Source organism: Nothobranchius furzeri, chromosome 3, assembly GCF_043380555.1.
Source record: "Nothobranchius furzeri strain GRZ-AD chromosome 3, NfurGRZ-RIMD1, whole genome shotgun sequence".
NCBI lineage: Eukaryota > Metazoa > Chordata > Actinopteri > Cyprinodontiformes > Nothobranchiidae > Nothobranchius > Nothobranchius furzeri.
In genome coordinates this window covers 42,432,533-42,453,041 of record NC_091743.1, presented here as the reverse complement: position 1 = coordinate 42,453,041, position 20,509 = coordinate 42,432,533, and the positions used below count along the sequence as shown (strand labels likewise).

Genomic DNA, 20,509 nt, shown 5'->3' with positions numbered 1-20,509 from the left:
CAGGGTACGATGCTCCCTGTCATGAAGCAAGAAAGAAATACCGTAAATCCTCTAATACAGGCCCGGGTCTGTATTTTGGGGCATTCCCATCTGTCCCGGGTCGGCCCGGGCCGGGTAGCGTAGGTTGTTTACATATCTGGGTGGCCTGGTATTTTTCCGGGCCAACCAAGGCTCATTCTCAGCCCTCTTCTCGAGGGGGTCTGCTTCAGGCCGACCAGGGCCAACACACCCACTGCTGACAGCAAATTCACACCTTCCATTAGAGCAAGCCTCTGATTGGTGGGTAGAATCAGCCCACATGGGCTTAAGACAAGGATGTGTGGAATCAACCGGGCCAGGCTGGGGCCGACTGGGGCTACCCGGCCCGGGCCGACCCGGTACAGATGGGAATGACCCATTTGACTCAAGCTCATCAAGCTCCAGGCCTTTATTGGAAGGAGGACCAGAAATAGAGGCAGGTCTCAATTTCTATTTGAGCAAAATGAACTAATGGTTCGCTGGAGTTTTTGACAATTAAAATTGCGCCCACATTTTCAAAGTTAAACACATTTCTTTTAACAATGGTAGTTTCTGCTTCAGCCCTCTCCCCCCTCCCCCTGCGCAGCGGCCACAAACTCACTGTTGCGCCTGCAGCCTCTCGGAGTTCCTGCTGCTCTAAACATTAAAATAATTATTTCATTTTCTGTTCCTCACTTCTGATTACCTTCAATGGTGTCTGTTTGTTGCAACCACCAGGTACAAAAACTAACTTGTTTTTATTTGACTATTTTTCTGTCCTGCCTGTTTATTATCTTCCTGCATCTCCTCTCAATCCTAAAGAAAAACTGCTACCTGGGTTCGTATATATTCACCTTATGAGTTACCTTTGAACTGCAGTTCTAAAAGATCTACCGACCGCAAAAACAGCGGAGTGCTCGCTTCTTGCCGGCCACGGGAGGCAACGCGCTGTGCCAGAGCATCGGTACTGACACCCGCCGTAAAACGGACATTTAACCAAATTGTGACGTTTACCCTCTTGCAATTTAACATTCCCCTCACCCCCATCCTAACCTTAACCAGCTTGCGCATGCAAAGCTCTGATTGTTGACGCGCTCCAGACATCTGCGTCCTGAGCACGGCCACAGTAACATTATCAAATCAGGTGTCGCCACCTCAGAAACTAATTTAACACGCGATCGTTCATGTCGGCTCATTTCCTTTTATGTTTTTTGTTTTTTTATTCTTTTATTTGTACCTGATGCGTTTCGCTGCTGTGGATCGGGGCGCATCACCTGTCACCTGCTGACAGCAGGCTGCTGTCTTCTCCGTGGACTGCGTCTTGCCGGTCATTATCACGTGACAGCGACTAGTCGATGACAGGCATAAAAAGTCTGTAGAGCGGTGAAGTCAACTAGTGACTAGTTCATCCAATCCCTGCTACTGCTCCCCAGAGTGTTCTGCAGCATAATCAGCATGTTCTCTTTGAACTTGATATCAAATTTTTGCCTCCTCTTCGTCTCCGCATGGTTAAAGTTACCCTCGCGGTCTATCACTGGCAAATCAAAAGTGAGACGGATGACACAAGCGCTCCCCGTACTTGCTTGTTACCTCATTCCACTCGGCCACAATAAAAAATGGCCATTATTCACCTCCGCCGACTCCGACACCGGCCAAAATATGATACCCGGCAGTTAATTAAATACAGGCTAATATTGGAGGATTTACGCCATACAAAAATAAAGACGTCCACGTCATGTGACTATGCAAGTTTTCTTACTTAGAAATTATGGAGGGGTCTGCCATTCACTGTGTATTCCCACTGTGACTCACAGTCTGTGAGAGACGTCATCAAAAAGCAACAAAAAAAAACAGGAAATAAGATTTCATGGTTTTTAAATAATTTATTTGCATTACACTGCTGCACATAAGTATTTGAACATCTGGCAATAAGCAAGACTTCTGGCTCTCAGAGACCTGTTACCATATCTTTTAAAAAGCCAACTTCTACTCCACTTATCAATCTAAATTATTAGCATCTGTCTGACTGACAATATACTTCAACTACCATGGGCAAGACTGTCTGAGCTGTCTAAAACACCAGAGACTAAGCTGTGGAACTCCACAAGCCTGGAATGGGCAACGGTGCAATCGCCAATCAGCTTGGTTAAAAATAGCCACGATTGGGGCAATTGGGGCAGGAGGCTCTCCATTCGGACAAGAACCTCTCGCCAAGAACAGTTTCTTCCCCTCTGCAGTCTGACTCATTTCCTCTCTATAATTATCTAGTGTGCTTATTTTTTATTTCATATTTTTTGCTTATCTCTGTTTTCTTGGGTCACCAGGTTATCCTACACATATGGAAACAAATCATTCTGATTCTGAAGAAAAATAAATAAATAAATAAAAATAAATTATATATATATATATATATATATATATATATATATATATATATATATATATATATATATACAGGTCCTTCTCAAAAACTTAGCACATTGTGATCAAGTTTATTATTGTCTGTAATGTACTGATAAACATTAGACTTTCATATGAAAGTAGTTCAAGCCTTTCATCATTTCTAATATTGATGATTTTGGCATACAGCTCATTAAAACCCAAAATTCCTATCTCAAAAAATTTGCATATCATGAAAAGGTTCTCTAAACAAGCAATAGCGAACCAAACGTTCTGAATCAACTAATTAACTCTAAACACCTGCAAAAGATTCCTGAGGCTTTTAAAAACTCCCAGCGTGATTCATTACTCAAAACCGCAATCATGGGTAAGACCTGACTGCTGTCCAGAATGCCATCATTGACACCCTCAAGCAAGAGGGTAAGACACAGAAAGACATTTCTGAACGAATAGGCTGTTCCCAGAGTGCTGTATCAAGGCATCTCAGTGGGAAGTCTGTGGGAAGGAAAAAATGTGGCAGAAAACGCTTCACAACAAGAAGAGGTGACCAGACCCTGAGGAAGATTGTGGAGAAGACCGATTCCAGACCTTGGGGGACCTGCGGAAGCAGTGGACCGAGTCTGGAGTAGAAACATCCAGAGCCACCGTGTACAGGCGTGTGTAGGAAATGGGCTACAGGTGCCGCATTCCCCAGGTCAAGCCACTTTTGAACCAGAAACAGCGGCAGAAGCGCCTGACCTGGGCTACAGAGAGGCAGCACTGGACTGTTGTTCAGTGGTCCAAAGTACTTTTTTTGGGTGAAAGCAAATTTTGCAAGTCATTCAGAAATCAAGGTGCCAGAGTCTGGAGGAAGACTGGGCAGAGGGAAATGCCAAAATGCCTGAAGTCCAGACTCAAGTTCCCACAGTCAGTGATGGTCTGGGGTGCCATGTCAGCTGCTGGTGTTGGTCCACTGTGTTTTATCAAGGGCAGGGTCAATGCAGCTAGCTATCAGGAGATTTTGGAGCACTTCATGCTTCCATCTGCTGAAAAGCTTTATGGAGATGAAGATTTCATTTTTCAGCACGACCTGGCACCTGCTCACACTGCCAAAACCACTGGTAAATGGTTTACTGACCATGGTATTACTGTGCTCAACTGGCCTGCCAACTCTCCTTACCTGAACCCCGTAGAGAATCTGTGGGATATTGTGAAGAGAAAGTTGAGAGACGCCAGACCCAACACTCTGGATGAGCTTAAGGCCGCTATCGAAGCATCCTGGGCCTCCATAACACCTCAGCAGTGCCACAGGCTGATTGCCTCCATGCCACGCCACATTGAAGCAGTCATTTCTGCAAAAGAATTCCCGACCAAGTATTGAGTGCATAACTGAACACAACTATTTGAAGGTTGACTTTTTTCGTATTAAAAACACGTTTCTCTTATTGGTCGGATGAAATATGGTAATTTTTTTAGATAGGAATTTTGGATTTTCATGAGCTTTATGCCAAAATCATCAATATTAGAAACAATAAAAGGCTTGAACTACTTCAGTTGTGTGTAATGAATCTAATATATATGAAAGTCTAATATTTATCAGTACATTACAGACAATAATGAACTTTATCACAATATGCACATTTTTTGAGAAGGACCTGTATATATATATATATATATATATATATATATATATATATATATATATACAAATATTACATACAGACACACACAGTATACATTCTGTTCTATTCACTTCTCTATCATTTTGCATCATGTGCAGTAGCCTTTAAAACCAGAAACCAAACGAAATAAGTGCTGGTACTCCTCTTAGACAATTATGAAACTGGAGGGGAGGCCACTCGGATCTCTGCTGAAGAGGGGTGGGATGGGGATTGGAATCGTATGGGCAGGGGAAGGTTCGACCAACGTTACCTGGATGGTGGAATTGTGAATGGCTGCTGTTTACCTGAAGGCGGACAGTTATTATTATTTTTTTTTATAGAGATAGATATTGACTAATACATGGCTGGTAAATGTATCGGTACACAAGGTACTCCAGGAAATATTCCCAATACGCTTTAAGGTAAAATTTTATAGTGTCATGCTTACTGGCCCACCTAAAGCACTGGGCCTTTAATAACATTCAAATTAGTGAAAATACCTGCTTCAATAAATGGCACATTTTTTTCTTCATTTTTCTAAAGGAAAATCTGGTTAATTTCAAGTTTTCTAATTCAATCATGATTCACCGCAGCATTGTAAAAAAAAAATAACACCAACTAACATGAGGTTAATAATTTTGTCACGTTGTGTTTCTTTGTCTGCTCATCTTGTAGCACCCAGTCAACCTCCCGCAGGCATCGAGTGGCTCCTGACCAATTCAAAGATCCTTCTGAGGTGGGAGCACGTCAAGGCCATGGAGAACGAGTCTGAGGTGATGGGATACAAGGTGAGAAGGTCCAGGACCAAACAGTGTGTAAACTTGATAAGATGTTTAATATTAGTTTTAGTCTTAGTCCTTTGACCTGACTTTTTAATTTGTCACAGTTTAGTCATCCAATTAGTTTTAAATTTTGTCTTATTTTAGTCGACTAAAACATATGTTTATTTCTTTTGATGCAATCATTTCAAAGGAAATGTTAACTACACCAACTTAGTAGGTATGAAGTATGAAAATTGTAATCTAAATTAAAAAAATTAGATCAATAAAATGTTTAATATATTTTGTTATTATATAATATTGTTTAAACTTAATGGAAAATACCAAAATACACATTGACAGTTTGACATGAACAAACCTGTATAATGTGCAGTATTATAAACATGACAGGAAATGACATCACACCATCAAAACATCACAAGGTGTTACTCTAATAATGCAATAGAGTTTTCCCTACACTGTTTTACCAAAGTGGGCTGCCTGAACTTTGTTCTGAGCCACCTGAATGTTTTTTTCCTCACAAAATCACAGCTAGAACCCTGATTGCTGATAATATTGGCTGTGACAGCACCACAGAAACAAAAACCGATTAAAACACCAGATGTAAGTCTCCACCAGTTCAGTCCTGCTGCACCTGCAGATATTCACTCCACCTGCCCTGACTCGCCAACACTTGCTGCTACCACAGTAAGACGTTTAAAACCAGGGGAAATCCTGGATGTGTTCTCACCAAGCAAATATTTTTCAGATCGTTACACTTACTTGGAAAATTTTTCATATTTTTAAATACATTTCTTGGGCAAGTATGTGCTAAAATGATCCATTACAGCCAGGATATTCAATTTTAGTCCTAGAGGGCTGATAACCAGTATGTTTTAGTGGTTTCCATGTTCTAACACATTTGATTCAGTGGTTGAATCACCTGTGCAGCACCTCATCAGGTCTACAGAGGCCTGTTAATCACCTGCTGATTGAAATCAAGTGTGTTGAAACAGAGCTAAAACTAAAACATGCTGGATACCGGCCCCCCAGGACTGGGATTGAATACCTCTGCTTTACAGGGTTAACGAAATGTCAGTAAGACTCTTCCACCCCTTGTGTGTGTTGGACCTTGTAAAGAGGAGCTGACATACCTGGTGCTGCAGTCTATTTCCAACACAATTCTTACATGTTTTTGATCACAAACACAGCTGATTTGTTTGATGTAGTGATGAATTACTCCTGTAGACACTAATGAAGGGTGGGGAGACATTTCAGCTTAAGGTGTTAAAAAGACAAACGCACAGCAAGAAGACAAGTTTCACTTTTGGTTTTACTAGCAGCCATTAGGGGGTGCAAGGCAAAACTTCCTTTAATGCTTTTCTTCCAGCTGTGGACATTTTCTCTTTTTAGACATAAAAGACCAGCTCTAGTCATTGTTATTTTTCTTATCCTGTATTGCTGTATTGCGGATTGGTTCTTCTTTACTATCATTTTCCGTTGCCATCTTTTATTTATCGTTCATCCATCCATCCATCCATTTTCATCCACTTATCCGGAGTCAGGTTACAGGGGAAGCAGCTTAAGCTGAGAGGCCTAGACGTCCCTCTCGCCAGGCACTTGGGCGAGCTCCTCCAGAAGAAAATAATTTCTGCCGCTTGTATCCCCGATCCTGTTCTTTCGGTCACTACCCAAAGCTTGTGACCATAGGTGAGGGTAGGAAGATAGATCAACCGGTAAATCGAGAGCTTTGCCTTCTGGCTCGGTTCTCTCTTCACCACGACAGATCGTCACAACACCCGCATCACTGCAGATGCAGCACCAATCCACCTGTCAGTCTCACGCACCAGCTTTCCCTCACTTGTGAATAAGACCCAGAGTTACTTAAAACTCCTCCACTTGAGGCAGGACCTCATCTATGATCTGGAGAAGGCATTCTACCCTTTTTCCAACTCAGGACCATGGTCTCAGATCTACTGGAGCTGATTGTCATCTCAGCTGTGAACTGCTCCAGCTAAAGCTGTAGATCACGTTCTGATTAAACCAACAGGACCTCTTCACTGGCAAAAAGCTGAGACCTGATCCTTAGGCCACCAAAACGAATCTCCTCAGCACCTTGGCTGTACCCAGAATCCCTGTCCATAAAAGTCATGAACAGAATTGGTGATGAAGAGCAGCCTTGGGCAGATTGACATTAGTCATAATTTTGTTTATTGTTGGTTTTAGTTTAGTTTAACAGAAAAAAGTTCATTCGTCATCAAAAAAATGTAAATATATTTCTTCACCTAAATTAATGCTGGTGCCAGAGAAATATGTACAGTTTCTTAGCAGCTGTCATCCTAGCAAATGGCTTTGTCATTGGAGAAGTCTGGCATTTCAAAATTCAAAGATCTGTTCCAGTTGATAAAAAGAAGGGAGACCTGCCACTGAGGGAATTGAGCCTCTTCAAACCACCACAACAATGACTCATATGTCTTCAACTTTTAAGGAAATTACAGTTTTAGGGAATTTATCAATATGTTTATCAATAACCCATTTCCTGTAGTCGGAGAGAAAGGGAGACAATGAGACAACAAGTCAACCAGTTATAACTGCGGCATATGCACGAGGCAAAATGCCCCGAACATCTGGTCACAGACTTTATTTAAACAAAAAGATAAGAATGGGGGTGAGGTAATTGTGTGTGTGTGTGTGTGTGTGTGTGTGTGTGTGTGTGTGTGTGTGTGTGTGTGTGTGTGTGTGTGTGTGTGTGTGTGTGTGAGAGAGAGAGAGAGTGTGTATGACTGAGACAAGAATGTGTGTGTGTGTGTGTGTGTGTGTGAGAGCGAGAGAGAGAGTGTATATGAATGAGTGCGTTTACATGCAGCCAGTAACCCTTTTAAAACCCGAATATTCACAAAAACCCGGTTCCGCACGGCCATGTAAACACCGCCAAAAACCCGGATATGCTCATAACCGGGTTTTTAAAAACCCGGTTACTACACCTGGGGTAACCCTTTTCTAACCCGAATGTTTGGTCGTGTAAACGCATATCGGGATATCCCCATCAAAGCGTGTGTTCTGCGCATGCTCTGTTCGCAAGGAATCTTGGTCTTTTGAGTAGCGAGACGTCTTGCACGCGCCAGAACACCGGAAGTAAACAAGTTGGGAGCAACATGGCGAGTTGCGGCACAGCGCCACACTTTTGGAGTGACGTAAGAAACTAAAGCGCAAACAAACGCGGTCGCTATCTCTTCCGAACTGGGAAACATGTTGTTGTTTTCACGGATACCGGAACAAGAAGAACCGGAAATGAGGCATATTGCGTCTGGACGTAGTCCATACCTCTTGACGCTACCCCAATGTCCGCATTTAAATCGGGTTATGCAAGTTGGAGGTAACTCTTTCTATTTATGCTTGTAAACGGGTTATTCTGATCAACTCAGAAACCCGAATCCCGACCTTAACCCGATCATAACCCAGATATTGGCTGCATGTAAACGTAGTCACTGAGACAAGAATGTGTGTGTGTGTGTGTGTGTGTGTGTGTGTGTGTGTGTGTGTGTGTGCGTGTGCGTGTGCGTGTGTGTGTGTGTGTGTGTGTGTGTGCGTGCGTGTGTGTGTGTGTGTGGGGGGGGGGGGGGGAGAGAACAGTGTGTGGGTGTGTCTGAGTGAGGGGATGCTTCAGGACATTTGTTAACAGGATTAAAGCAATGAAATACAAAACTTCCACAACACACAGTTTTTGATAATGTGTTCCTCAAATATGTTAATTTATTGCACATTTATGCAGTCTGCATCATTTACAGATAAGTCTTTTGTAGAGCTTTTTTGTATAGAAGCCAACGTTTCATAGAAGAGACCAGTTTAATAATTGTACAGAACAACATTTTTCTTGTTTTCAAATGCAGTCTGCTTCTCAATAGTGTTTTTTTATTCTTTTAAGGGGAAAAACAATTTGACCACAATGAAAATGCATGACTAAATGTTACAATGAATGTCTCAGGCCCTGGCTGTTTTTCTGCATTGACTCATTGGGACAAATGATCCCCCCAGACATTCTGAACTTATAACCTCCTCCCGAGAGGGATGAATATTCACAATCTGTCAGTGCTCACATCTGCTGATTTGGAGTGTTTGGGTGTATACATTCACTGAGAAAAAACTATACAAATGCAGACTAAGCGGCTGGTCCTTTTACAGCTCAGTGAACCTTCATTTCTCTAGAAAAGTGATTTAATCGGGAGCAATTATCCAATGTTTGGTAGTGAGTGACAAAAATTGCAAACATCAATGATTTGATGTTTATTTTGGAAATATATTTTTAAACATTTCAGTACGGTTTGTTGAAACCCTGTTAAAGAGACTCATTATCCTGCATACTACTCATGTTTTAAACTGTGTTTCACCTTAATTAGGTTCACACAAGCCTATTTACAGTAAAGAGAACCGACCTGCTGCTGGGTGGTTTAGTATCAAGGTGAGGACCACACTGCACAGGGGCCAGGAAGCAAAGACTAGAGCTGTCTGTAAAGCTCAGATGTTAGAGGACCATCTCAATCCTTTATAAAGGTTTACCAAATACTAAGGCTGGACTAACTGTTCTACGATCAGTTAGTGAGTTTTAGCTAGGACCAGATATTTGTGAAGGTGTGAGTGAAGCAGCTAAAAACTAAATGCTGAATCAGAGGAAAGATAGAAGAGAAAGAAGGAAAAACTCAGGCTAGTCAGATTGGTCTCCGTTTGTAGATATGAGTCCTCTAAAAGGATTAAGGCACAAAGCAAAAAGTCAAAAACATCTGAAGACTGGCTGACAAAACAGACTTTTCTTAAATGGTCCCTTCTGAACCCATATCACCATGCTATTGAACATATGAGAATGGTTATATGGAAAATCTCTAGAAACAGCAGCGTGGAGACTGACCCTCAAACCTGAGACAGCCGAAACAGAAGAGTGAGTCGATGCGTTTGTTGGCAAATCCAGATGGCTCATTGGTTTCTGCAAAAGGTGCAGCCACTGAAATATGACAAGGGAAACTATCGCCATTGTCTGTGACATTTTCATTTAACTAAAATGAATAGTTGAAAATAAACTCAAAAGAAATGTTTTATTTGTGAACAAAGTGTGTGAGTTTAAGGGCTGAACGGTACCAACAATCGTGTCTACATTTGTTCATGTCAGTGCTCAGTGGTCATGAATGTTTTAGTATTTTACTGTTACATCTGATGGAGTCGTTGTTCAACGCAGGATCCTTCCTCTCTTTCAGGTTGTGTATCGACAAAAGTGGCATGGCCGGACCGCGGTGCTGGAAACCAATAAGACCAACGTGGAACTGCAAATCCCTGCTGGAGAGGACTACCTAATTGAGATCAAAGCTCTGAGTGAGGGGGGGGATGGCGCCACCAGTGGCCATATTCGCATACCAAAGATGTCCAGTAAGTTTCAAAGGCTCTGCAGCACACGTGATTAGAGATGGAAACGGGAGAGGAGCAGTACGGCTGTGTAGCTAATCCCCTGAGCGACTGATGCTGCATTAGCACCTCTCAAGCAACACTTGTGGAGTACATATATACAAATACAGTATAAAAATGTAAAACCACATAAAGATTTAAACCTACATGTGTTAACACACAGCTGTAGTAGTTTTTCTAAAGCTCAGACTGATAGAGAATAGGCACTAAGGTTAGTGTTAGACAAGATTCAATACATTTTAATTAGTGCTGTGAAAAATAATGTGTTCATTTAGTTAATTAATGTGAAATGTTTAATGCATTAAAAAATTAACGTAATTATTTAAAATTTTACATAATCCGACACCTCAAACTCGTGAGCGGCTCTGAAGGAGGGGGCAGCATTGCGCCATGCCGGTGTCTGACCTGCTGGGAATGATTAGAAGCAGCAGCAGCAGAAAAAGAGGAGAGGACAAGCTTGCTACCATGCTAGCATGGACAGCACTGTCCATGCTAGCATGCTAGCATGGACAATGCTGTCCATGGAGCGCTGTCTAGATCGGTACAAAGCAGAGCCCAAAACTGATATTGGAGACTGTCCATTACAGTGGTGGTTGAAGAGAGAAGAAGCACATTCCAGACTAGCACCTGTTGCATGCAAGTACCTGTCAACCCCTGCAACCACAGTGCCTTGTGAGAGATTATTCTCACTCTCAGGTCACATCGTTAAAAAAAGTGTGCTTCTTTGTCCTCAGATAATGTAAACTAGGGTGACCATATGTCCTCTTTTCCCCGGAGATGTCCACTTTTCATTCTCTGTCAGGGGCGTCGGGGTGGGGGTGGGGGGTGATTTATGTGCTCTCAGCGTAACAGGGGTTCTTTGAGCGGAGAGCACAGAGAGCGGCAGAGAGCTGATCGTTGGTGCGCTCCAGGCAGTTGCATCCTGCGCACGGTCCATTCTCAAAGTGGCGCAACCAAAAAACTATAATTAACCCACGATTGTTCATGTCCGCACATATTCTCTACTTTCTGTCTTATTTGTGCCCGAAGCGCTCTGCTGCTGCGAAGCTCATCACCTGTGCTGTGCGGTGCTGCGGTGATTTCACCTCACTGACGCAGCATCAAAATGCGCTCTCTGCTTTGTGGTCAGGAGATCCCTTTGATCTTCTCAAAAGTAACTGATGAGGTGGAAAAAGTAAGAATCCAGGCAGCAGAGTTTCTGGAGAGTTTAGGGGAGATGCAGGAAGATGAGAGACAGACAGGACAGGAAAATAGTTAAATAAAAACAAGAAAACAAAACAAAGTGTTGAAACGTCAAATGTACGTAGATTTATCTCCACTACACGTTTTTACCTGTATAAAACAATAAGTTATATACATGTAATATTTATACATCTGATACAATTCAGATCACCTTCAAAACTCAGTCACACACCCAGGGCCGTTTCAAGGCATTCTGGGGGCCAAGGCAAAACAGAACACCCCCCACCCCTATAACCGGGCTCCCCAGAAGCCTCTGTGTAATCCAAACCCTGTCCAGGAGTGTTAGTTATACAGTGTTTATAAAAGCCCCTCAGACATTACTGACATGTTCTAATATTATCAGATGAGGAACTAAATTATCAGACATGCTGTCTCATCTACTTCTTTTCTAAACTTCCAAAAAGTAATCAAAACCATTTGAAAGCCACTATTTGTGGATTCACTGAAAGTTTCCATAGAGTGTGTGACAACTTATTTTTTCATAGAGAAATATAAAGTTGGAAAAAAGTGTAAGAGCAGCCAGGCTAATGATCAGATAAATTGCGATTAATCACAATTAATTACAGAAAATTGTGCGATTAATTAGTAAATTTTTTTAATCGGCTGATAGCCCAGATTTTAATGCATTTAATCTGCTGATTAAGTTATGTATATCATTTCACAAGACAGCTTGAATGGAGTTAGCATGTAAATATTCTACAAGAAGAAAGCTATCAACATATATATCAGCTAAAAACACATTGGGAAATACGTTTTTGTCTATATTGCCCAGCCCTAATAAATCCTGGTAAAAAATAACATTGGAGTTGTAAAATCAAAGGCTAAAGTAAAATGTGAACATGGTGCAGCCGTGTGGTACATCATTATATCTGAGGAACCGAGACAAACGCTTTGGTCTCTTGCACACAGTGTTCTGAGCTTTTATGGACTAAGAATTGAAGAAAAACTCCTCCCAACCATCTAAGAACATAGTGGTGATGAACAATAGCAGCATGGAGCATGGGCCAGAATGATAAAGTCAGAACTTGGTGGATCATTGAACAGGAAACACAAACGTGCGGTCAGTCTTCCAGAGGTCGGTGGACAAACAAAACTCAGATGCATGAATGCAGATCATATAACAAGGTCATATAAAATGCCGTCAAATTACATGCACTTGTGACATTCTCATTCATCTTCATTTTACTTTTTATATTAAAGTAATTACAAATAAAAGGAGCTGAAGCAATCGCTCATTGGTGTTTATATGTTTTCAGTTCTAATTTCTAACCCAGGAGAGGAAGCCATCCTACAGAGATGGGAATTATGGCTTCAACAGGTCATCTTCATGTCATGTCTTTGTTCAGCTCAGCAACAAAACCAGGTCATTTCAATCAGCACAGTGAATGAACCTGGTTCAGTTGCTGACCAGAACACAAACACAACATGGGGATGACTTGTTGAAGCCATAATTCCCATCTCTGCCTTTTCTTTCATCTAACCTCTGTTTTTTAAAAGCATTCCATCACATCAGTGTTTACACTTTTACACACATTTGCAAATTTTCATTTCTATATTTTCTTTGTTTTACCAGAAGAACATTTTTAAAACAAAAGCATCAGACTAAAAAAAATGTTTTAATTTATTTTTCATCCTGCTCAGCATCAGTGATGTAATCATCTTAACACACAGATCCCACTTCCTGTTTGTTCGGCCCTGCTACCCGCTGCCTTGGTCCTTATGATCCTTAGGGTTCGTCTGATTGAAAACATGCCATAATGATTTGTGGGGCTGTTTATGTAAAACAAACAAGGCTGCTTGTAATGCTACTTTAATGCGTCATAGAATCATTTGACAACAAGATCGTGAAACACTGAAGCAGCAAACGTTTTAAAAATCAACAGTTTATTATTGTCCAGCGATGTCTTAGTCTTTCTAGTGCAGTTTATCATCAAGGTGCTTTTTTATGTGCTGTCTTATTGACAAAACAGACTGAACAGAAGTAAGGACATTTGTGTTTCATGTACCTCCCCAAAAATGTACAAAAACCTGCTCCATCATTCTCCTGCTGTGGTACCATTCTACAGCAAAATGTGACCCGGCAGGTGACCAGCATGAGGGGGGAGGAGCCAAGCTCTTGTGGCTGTTTACCAGTTCTTGCTTTTTGTTTGAATTAAAATTCCAAAACAACATTTGGTGGAAAGCTCGTGAGATTACGTGGCGCCTTTTTAAAACTCGTTGTCAAACTCACCTATTAAACACAGGTGCTCATGTCCATCATGGATTAAACACAGAAAAAGTTTGAATGTGTGAAGATTTTCATATTTATTATTTTAACTATGTAATAACATAGAATAAACTAAACCGTTTGTCAAATGATCAAAACAGTTGTTTTTTTTACATTTTCTTTCACATTAAATGTTTGACTTTCCCAGGTTTTTTTCTCACGATCGGTTGTTATGAAAGAGGATTAAATGCCCAGAAAAGAAAAGAAAAATAATGGTGACTTTTTCTCAAAATCCTGACTTTTTTCTCAGAGATCCAAGTCAGAAATTTTCATTTTCTCTTCCTTTATTTCTTATCAGTAGCCGTAATCCTGTTCCGTATACTGTGATTCAAAACTTACTTGATAGATCTGCATATAAAATACTTTGAATATAATAAAAAATATTGAAATACTAAAAAAAACTCTTCTTTTCTCTTTTTTTTCTAGGTCTTGGCTCAAAAGGATATGTTTGTCCAGTTCCAGTCACCATTCCCTGTCTCCTGTTCTGGGTGTTTTCTTTGGATTATTTGCTCAGATATTGATGCTATTAAAACTCAAGGATATCCGATAATAGTGCACATTTTCCCCAAATTTTAGATATCCAGAGTAATCAGAAACAAGAAGAATGTTTCTTAACCACAGTTTTTCCCAACCCAACTTGGAACGAATGTAAGGGCCTTTCTGAAACGCAGAATCAACCATCTCCTGCAGGCCTGATCACTCCAGGAAGCAGGAATTTTCCCTCATAGAAATAAATGACTGAATTTCACTGATGAAGAAACTTACAAACATGTTCATGCCATGTTCTCTCTTGTTTTCAAGAGTCTTAGTTATTCAGTCTTTGTCTTCTTTCCTTTCCTCTGATTCCTCAACTTTTGTTTTTGAAAGTGTGTCACTCATCTCAGCGTGATGGTGTCCAGTCAGTGTTGCTGTTTTCATGCCTGCTGCTTTACGCTGAGGAATCTGACATAAGCTGGTAGTGGGATTGATTTTAGCTAAATGTCAGATAGAAATACAGGATGTCCAGATGTCAACCTTCAGGCTATTGTAAAGATCAAACCGCTCAGTCAGGAGGATGTGGCTTCAACAGTGATGCTACACTTTTTCTTATTTATTTACAAAATGCATCTGCCTTCTCTGCTAGGCCCTTGTCTCCTGATCTTGTGCTGGAGAGGAGGTTTGAGATCCTCAGGGTCTCATCTCAGCTTTTTGCTGACAATGTGGTTTTGTTGGTGTTTTCCAGCCATGACCTTCAGCGACCACTGAGAATGTTCACAGCTGAGTGAAGCAGCCCTACTTAGAGTCAGGTCTTCCATATCAGAGGTCATGCTGCTTAACTTGCAAAAGGTTGAACGCGCCTTCTGGATTAGGAGTATCTGCCTCGAGCTAGGGAGTTTAAGTACCATTCGTAGTGCTTCATCTCCAGATGTAGTCTTTCTTGGTGAGGAAGGGTCTGATCTGAAAGGCAAGGCTCTGGCTTTTCTGGTCTATCTGCGTTCCAACACACACTCATCATAAAAGGTTTGGATCAAGACCAAAAACTTGAACCTGAATCTAAGCGGCTGAAATGGGTTCCTCTGTAGGGTGGCCGGGCTCTGCCGTAAAGCTGTTACATCCTCTTCAAGAACTGAGATATTTGGTCGTACTCCCAAGGCAGTGAGGAAAATAAATGTTCTTGCAGCTGAACTAAGGAGTAGTTGCTTACCAGTTCTTACAGAAGACATCATATTGGCAGAACATTTTTTTGTGTGGCAACTATTGCTGAGTTCGGCACTTGAGTTTCCTTGAGCAGAACCTTTTTTCCTTGTTTTAGCCAGCTTGAGCAAACAAACTTCTCAGTCCTCGTAGAACACGTCACACTCTAGAGAAAATTGAGGAGTGCCATCATCAAGGGAAAAACTCCTAATAGAGATAATATCATTGAAATAACTCAAATGATGTAGTTCAGACATCTGATTAGAATGCCTCCTTGTCCATTTCTTCTGGAGGTTTTCTCACTTAGAGATGACATTGGGGCAGACGCCGGACTTCCTGAGGGGACAATATAGCCTCTTTGGCTTACACAAGGGTTCCTCAAATGTAATGGTCTGAGGGCCACTAAACAAAAAGACCCAGAAGTGTCGGATTGGGGGTCGGACCGGACCAACTTCACATGGGACAGCACTCTGCTGCCCAGAAACGCTTACCAGTTTTGTGGAGATGGTAGGTGCAGGCGCTCCTTACCTGCTTAACAACAACTATTAACTATTTTTTGTGTCAGCAATTAATTTTAAAGCTAGCAGTTAGCTTTTGCCAGTTTGCCAACCAATGAAAAATACAAGAAGGGGAAAAAGAAGTTTGTTTTTTTGTTGTCACGATCAGGATGGAGGAGGTGGAAACCAAAAATGCAGAACCCAGAACGACTCAAGGCAGGAGAAGTGTTCAAAAAAATATCTTTTATTTTAAAGGATGAAGGTGCCAAAAACCAAAGGGCACTAAAAACAAATCAAAACTCAACCTTACCGAAAACAAAAAGAAAACTCATTCGTGGGACTGAACAGGAAGACACGAGGAGGACAGGAACACTCTGACAAATGAAATGACCCAACAAACACAGAGTGACAATACAAGGCTTATAAAGAAGAGGGAGGTAATCAGGGAAACAGGTGACAGGTGTGAGGAGTGAGAGCTGAGGAGAAACTGGTGGAACCAATTAACTAAATGGGAAGGGAAAGCTTGACAGGAGGGCAGATAAACATTAACCTATAACACATGAATCTAACTAAACCTAAAAGACAGAGGGCAAAATAAACCACTAATAACCAGATGGGTGAGGAGAACTAATCTAAAGACAACTTGGAAAACCAGGGAGTGACTGGGAGGACACAAGAGGAGAGCCTGGAGTGGGAAGAGGAGGGGGCTGGGGAACAAAGGGACACAGAGCATGACATTTGTTGGCAGCATGGTGGAGCTTGGGCGTAAAAGTTGGAGTTATGTTTTTGGAGGTGAAGCAAGGAGCTAAACCTGAGTGAACATTAGCCTACACCCATTTGAGGAAGCTAAAAGAGGCTATGAAATCACAAAATGATTGTGGCCTGGCTTTGTTGCTACTCGACTTGCAGCAAGTCCATATTTTCGTCCAACAGTGTGGATCTATTTAGTTCCTGACTTATTTAGCATCAATTTGTTTGTGTTAGCTCGTTGGTAGTGCTAGCAGTTGTCATGGTATTACAGAGTAGAGGTGGGAGAGTGTTGCATCTGTCGTCCGTTCTGTATTCTCCGTCTGGGAATCTCCAAGTGGGGGTCCAGTCTGTCACGTTGAGGCAGGAGGTTGGGACCCAAACTGCAGAACCCCAGAACAACTCAGACAGGAGCGGTTGAATAAATGAAAATTCTTTTTATTAAGATTATGAGTAAATATCCAAAAGGCAGGAAGCCAAGCCTAAAGTCTAGTAAAACAGACTGACATAAACAAAAGCTCATTTATGAGCAGGAACCTAGATTCTTCTCAAGGGGAACAGAACAACACTGACAAGATAATGGAACGACAAAACATTGAGACGCAGACAGGGTTATATACACAGGGGCTGGGTTATTGGGAGACGAGGAGCAGGTGCGTGGGGAGAGAACTGAGGAGAGACTGGTGAGATCAATTAACTAAATGGGAAGGGAAAACCAAGCAGAGGAGGAGATAAACCATAACCTGTGAATCTCTAAATAAATAAACCTAAAAGACTAAGGGCACAGGAGAACCGAATATAAATAACTAATGACCTGAGGAGTGAGGGAGACTAATTAACAAGTGGTGAAGGAAAACACACACACTAGAGGGGGCTAATAAAATTCAAAGCTGAACCTATAGAAAACTACAGAAGGGGTGACTAGGAGAGACCTGAGGGAAACCGGGAGGGAGCTGGGGACAAAAAGGGGCATAGGAGACTTTAGGGACACATGAGGAGAACCTGGAGGGAAACCTGGAAGGGGCTGGGGATCACAAGGACACCGCACATGACAGAGGCGGCCCATTAATTGAGAATCACTGCTTTAAACTAACCTCCAAACAAACTGAGGTTTACACACGTCATCAAATGTCTGAAATGCATCAGTGAGTATACTTTTACTGGTGCTCAAGATCAAACAGACTAAAATGTAATGAATGTGGTTATTATTTAAAGGGCAGGCTTCTCCAAGATTTTATGAAGAATGTTAGTTATGATGAGTTATATGTTATTTTTGTCTGGGATGAATTGTAAAAGAATGGTAGTGAACTGTGCACACATAGTGACTAGGTTCCCGTGATACACATTCATTCTCGTAAATGTGTGTGATGAGGAGGAACCACTTCTTAAAAAATAAAAACTCAACAGCAAAAGTTGCAAAAATCGCTGTGTGAGTGGCCTTCAGGTGCTCAACTAAATCTGCACACCCAAAGGAAGAAAGTATGACCAGTCTATATGTCAGAATAAGCTTTGAAACACACGGGAAACTCTTCAGAATAGTTTTCCTAACATAATGGCCTCTCTGCAACACATGTAGCATTATTTTTCTTAAAGGTGTGGTTGACTGTAAAAACTTATTTTTTTTTTGTTATGATTCAAAGGGATCACTCTGTTTATTGCAGGATGAACATGAAAATAGTCTCCTACATCTATCTCCTGGATTAGCTTCTGATAGAAAATTGAGGGTGAAAACTAGGATTTGAAAATCCTGTCAGATCTACGTCACACTGTGAATTAGTGTTCATGGACTCACCCAGGGGCTGCGCAGTGGCGCAGTGGTTAGAGCTGTTGCCTTGTAGCAAGAAGGTCCTGGGTTCGCTTCCAGGCCTGGGATCTTTCTGCATGGAGTTTGCATGTTCTCCCTGTGCATGCGTGGGTTCTCTCCGGGTACTCCGGCTTCCTCCCACAGTCCAAAAACATGACGGTTAGGTTAATTGGTCTGTCTGAATTGTCCTTAGGTGTGAGTGTGTGTGTGCATGATTGTTTGTCCTGTGTGTCTCTGTGTTGCCCTGCGATGGTCTGGCTCTCTGTCCTGGGTGTAATCCGCCTGATTGCCCATTGACCGCTGGAGATAGACACCAGCCCCCGCGACCCTGCGTGGACAAAGCGGGTTCAGACAATGGATAGATGGATGGACTCACCCATCGTGACTCATGACGGGAAAGGCTGTTGCTGTTTTAACATCCAGTATCAGCAGCAAACGTCTCAGTTGGTTTAAGCTAACCATTATCATTAGGAACTTCACCTCACAGCAGAAGCTCCTCCAGGCGTGTATTGTTTGTGGAGCTAAAACTTCAGTGTTGTAAGTCGGTGGGAGAGTTGCAGTGCTGCTATCCAATCCGGACGAGATGTCCAAACATCAGGAACAACAGCCTGCTGTCTGAAGCTCAGCTGTGATGTGCACAACTTTTACTTCTGGGCAATGTCCCCCCCCCCCCCCCCCCCCCCGGAACGGCTTACAAACCATTCATCACTACTAGTGACCACTGCAAATGTATTGATTAAAGAAGTCACCCACTCCTTTAAGAATATTCACAACAGTGTGTAGGACAAATATAAAATAATTTGAGAAGTTTATGGGAGAGGTGAAAAGTAGTAAATGTGTGTGTTATGCTTTAAATGTCACCTTGTGTTGAACGTTATGAGACCATTGTAATGTACTTAACAAATGTTCACACACATCTGTGTGTTAGTATAGGGTGGGTTAGACCATTTTTATGAAAAATGTTACTTGACATCTTTATCTGTGTGCATCTTCTTAAATAGGTAAAGAAATACTCATTAGACATTAAGTTTTGCTTTTTGTACATGTACCATTCAAAGTATCAAGTTAACATGTTCCTTTGAAACGTCTTTATCTTTTTATTCACTGTAACGTGTAACATGCATACAGTTATTATAAAAAACATAGGAATGTTTATGATGTCCTAAATTGGTATTACTTTATTTTATTACTTCAGTCATGAAATACTATGGTATTGAATAAAGGATCTCTGTGAGATCGCTAAAAATGTCAATAAAGTTTCATTTTGAAACCTTTTAATCAGTTCTGTGTCATCTGGTTTGATTCAAGCTTCTCATCGTGTATGTGTGTGTGCGTGCGTGCGTGCGTGCGTGCGTGCGTGTGTGTGTGTGTGTGTGTGTGTGTGTGTGTGTGTGTGTGTGTGTGTGTGTGTGTGTGTGTGTGTGTGTGTGTGTGTGTGTGTGTGTGATTTCTTTAATAAACTGTAGGCAGAGGGACATTGGTGCAGAGACGGTCCCCTCAACAACAGAAGCAGAAAGATTATTGGTCCCTGTGGTCTTGGTCTTTTATTTTACCAACGTGTTGCAAAGCTACTCGATAGTTAAACTCTGAACCTGGATGTAAGGTTTTACGTGAAAAACACAACCACCTATAGTGTTACTCAGCACTGATTTTCCTCATTTATCTTAATTTAAGTGTAAATAAATCAGACGTAATCTGGGTTCCCTCATGAGACGGAGCACTGAGATGTTATTGACCATAGCTTGATGGTTAGTATTGATTTTTCTACAGACTGGTAGCCTTTTGTTTAATCCAGCCCAAGTCAGGTTTTAACACTGGTTCTGTTCATCTCCAGTTACTGGGTGCTGTTATTCATTAAGTTTCATTTCAAATAAACATTCAGAGTTAAATCTGACATTAAAAATACATACAGGTATGAATTATCCTGATGTCCTGGATGGGTCGTACTTTATTTTATTAATGAAGTCATGAAATATTGTTGCAAACCGGGGTGTGAACAGCAGGTGCATGGTACGCGCATCACTCAGCTCTTC

General features: G+C 41.5%; 1 protein-coding gene across 1 annotated transcript in view; it reads left to right on the top strand.

Moving 5' to 3' along the window:
* The window catches only part of LOC107385826 (contactin-4), a 230,531-nt gene extending 211,378 nt beyond the window's left edge, over positions 1 to 19,153 (top strand). Inside the window, exons 22-24 of the mRNA XM_015959955.3 lie at positions 4,713 to 4,825; positions 10,042 to 10,210; positions 14,181 to 19,153. Coding sequence (XP_015815441.3) covers positions 4,713 to 4,825; positions 10,042 to 10,210; positions 14,181 to 14,275 — 377 coding nt within the window. The 3' untranslated portion in view covers positions 14,276 to 19,153. The remainder of the gene's footprint in view (positions 1 to 4,712; positions 4,826 to 10,041; positions 10,211 to 14,180) is intronic.
* Positions 19,154 to 20,509: the final 1,356 nt, after the last annotated feature.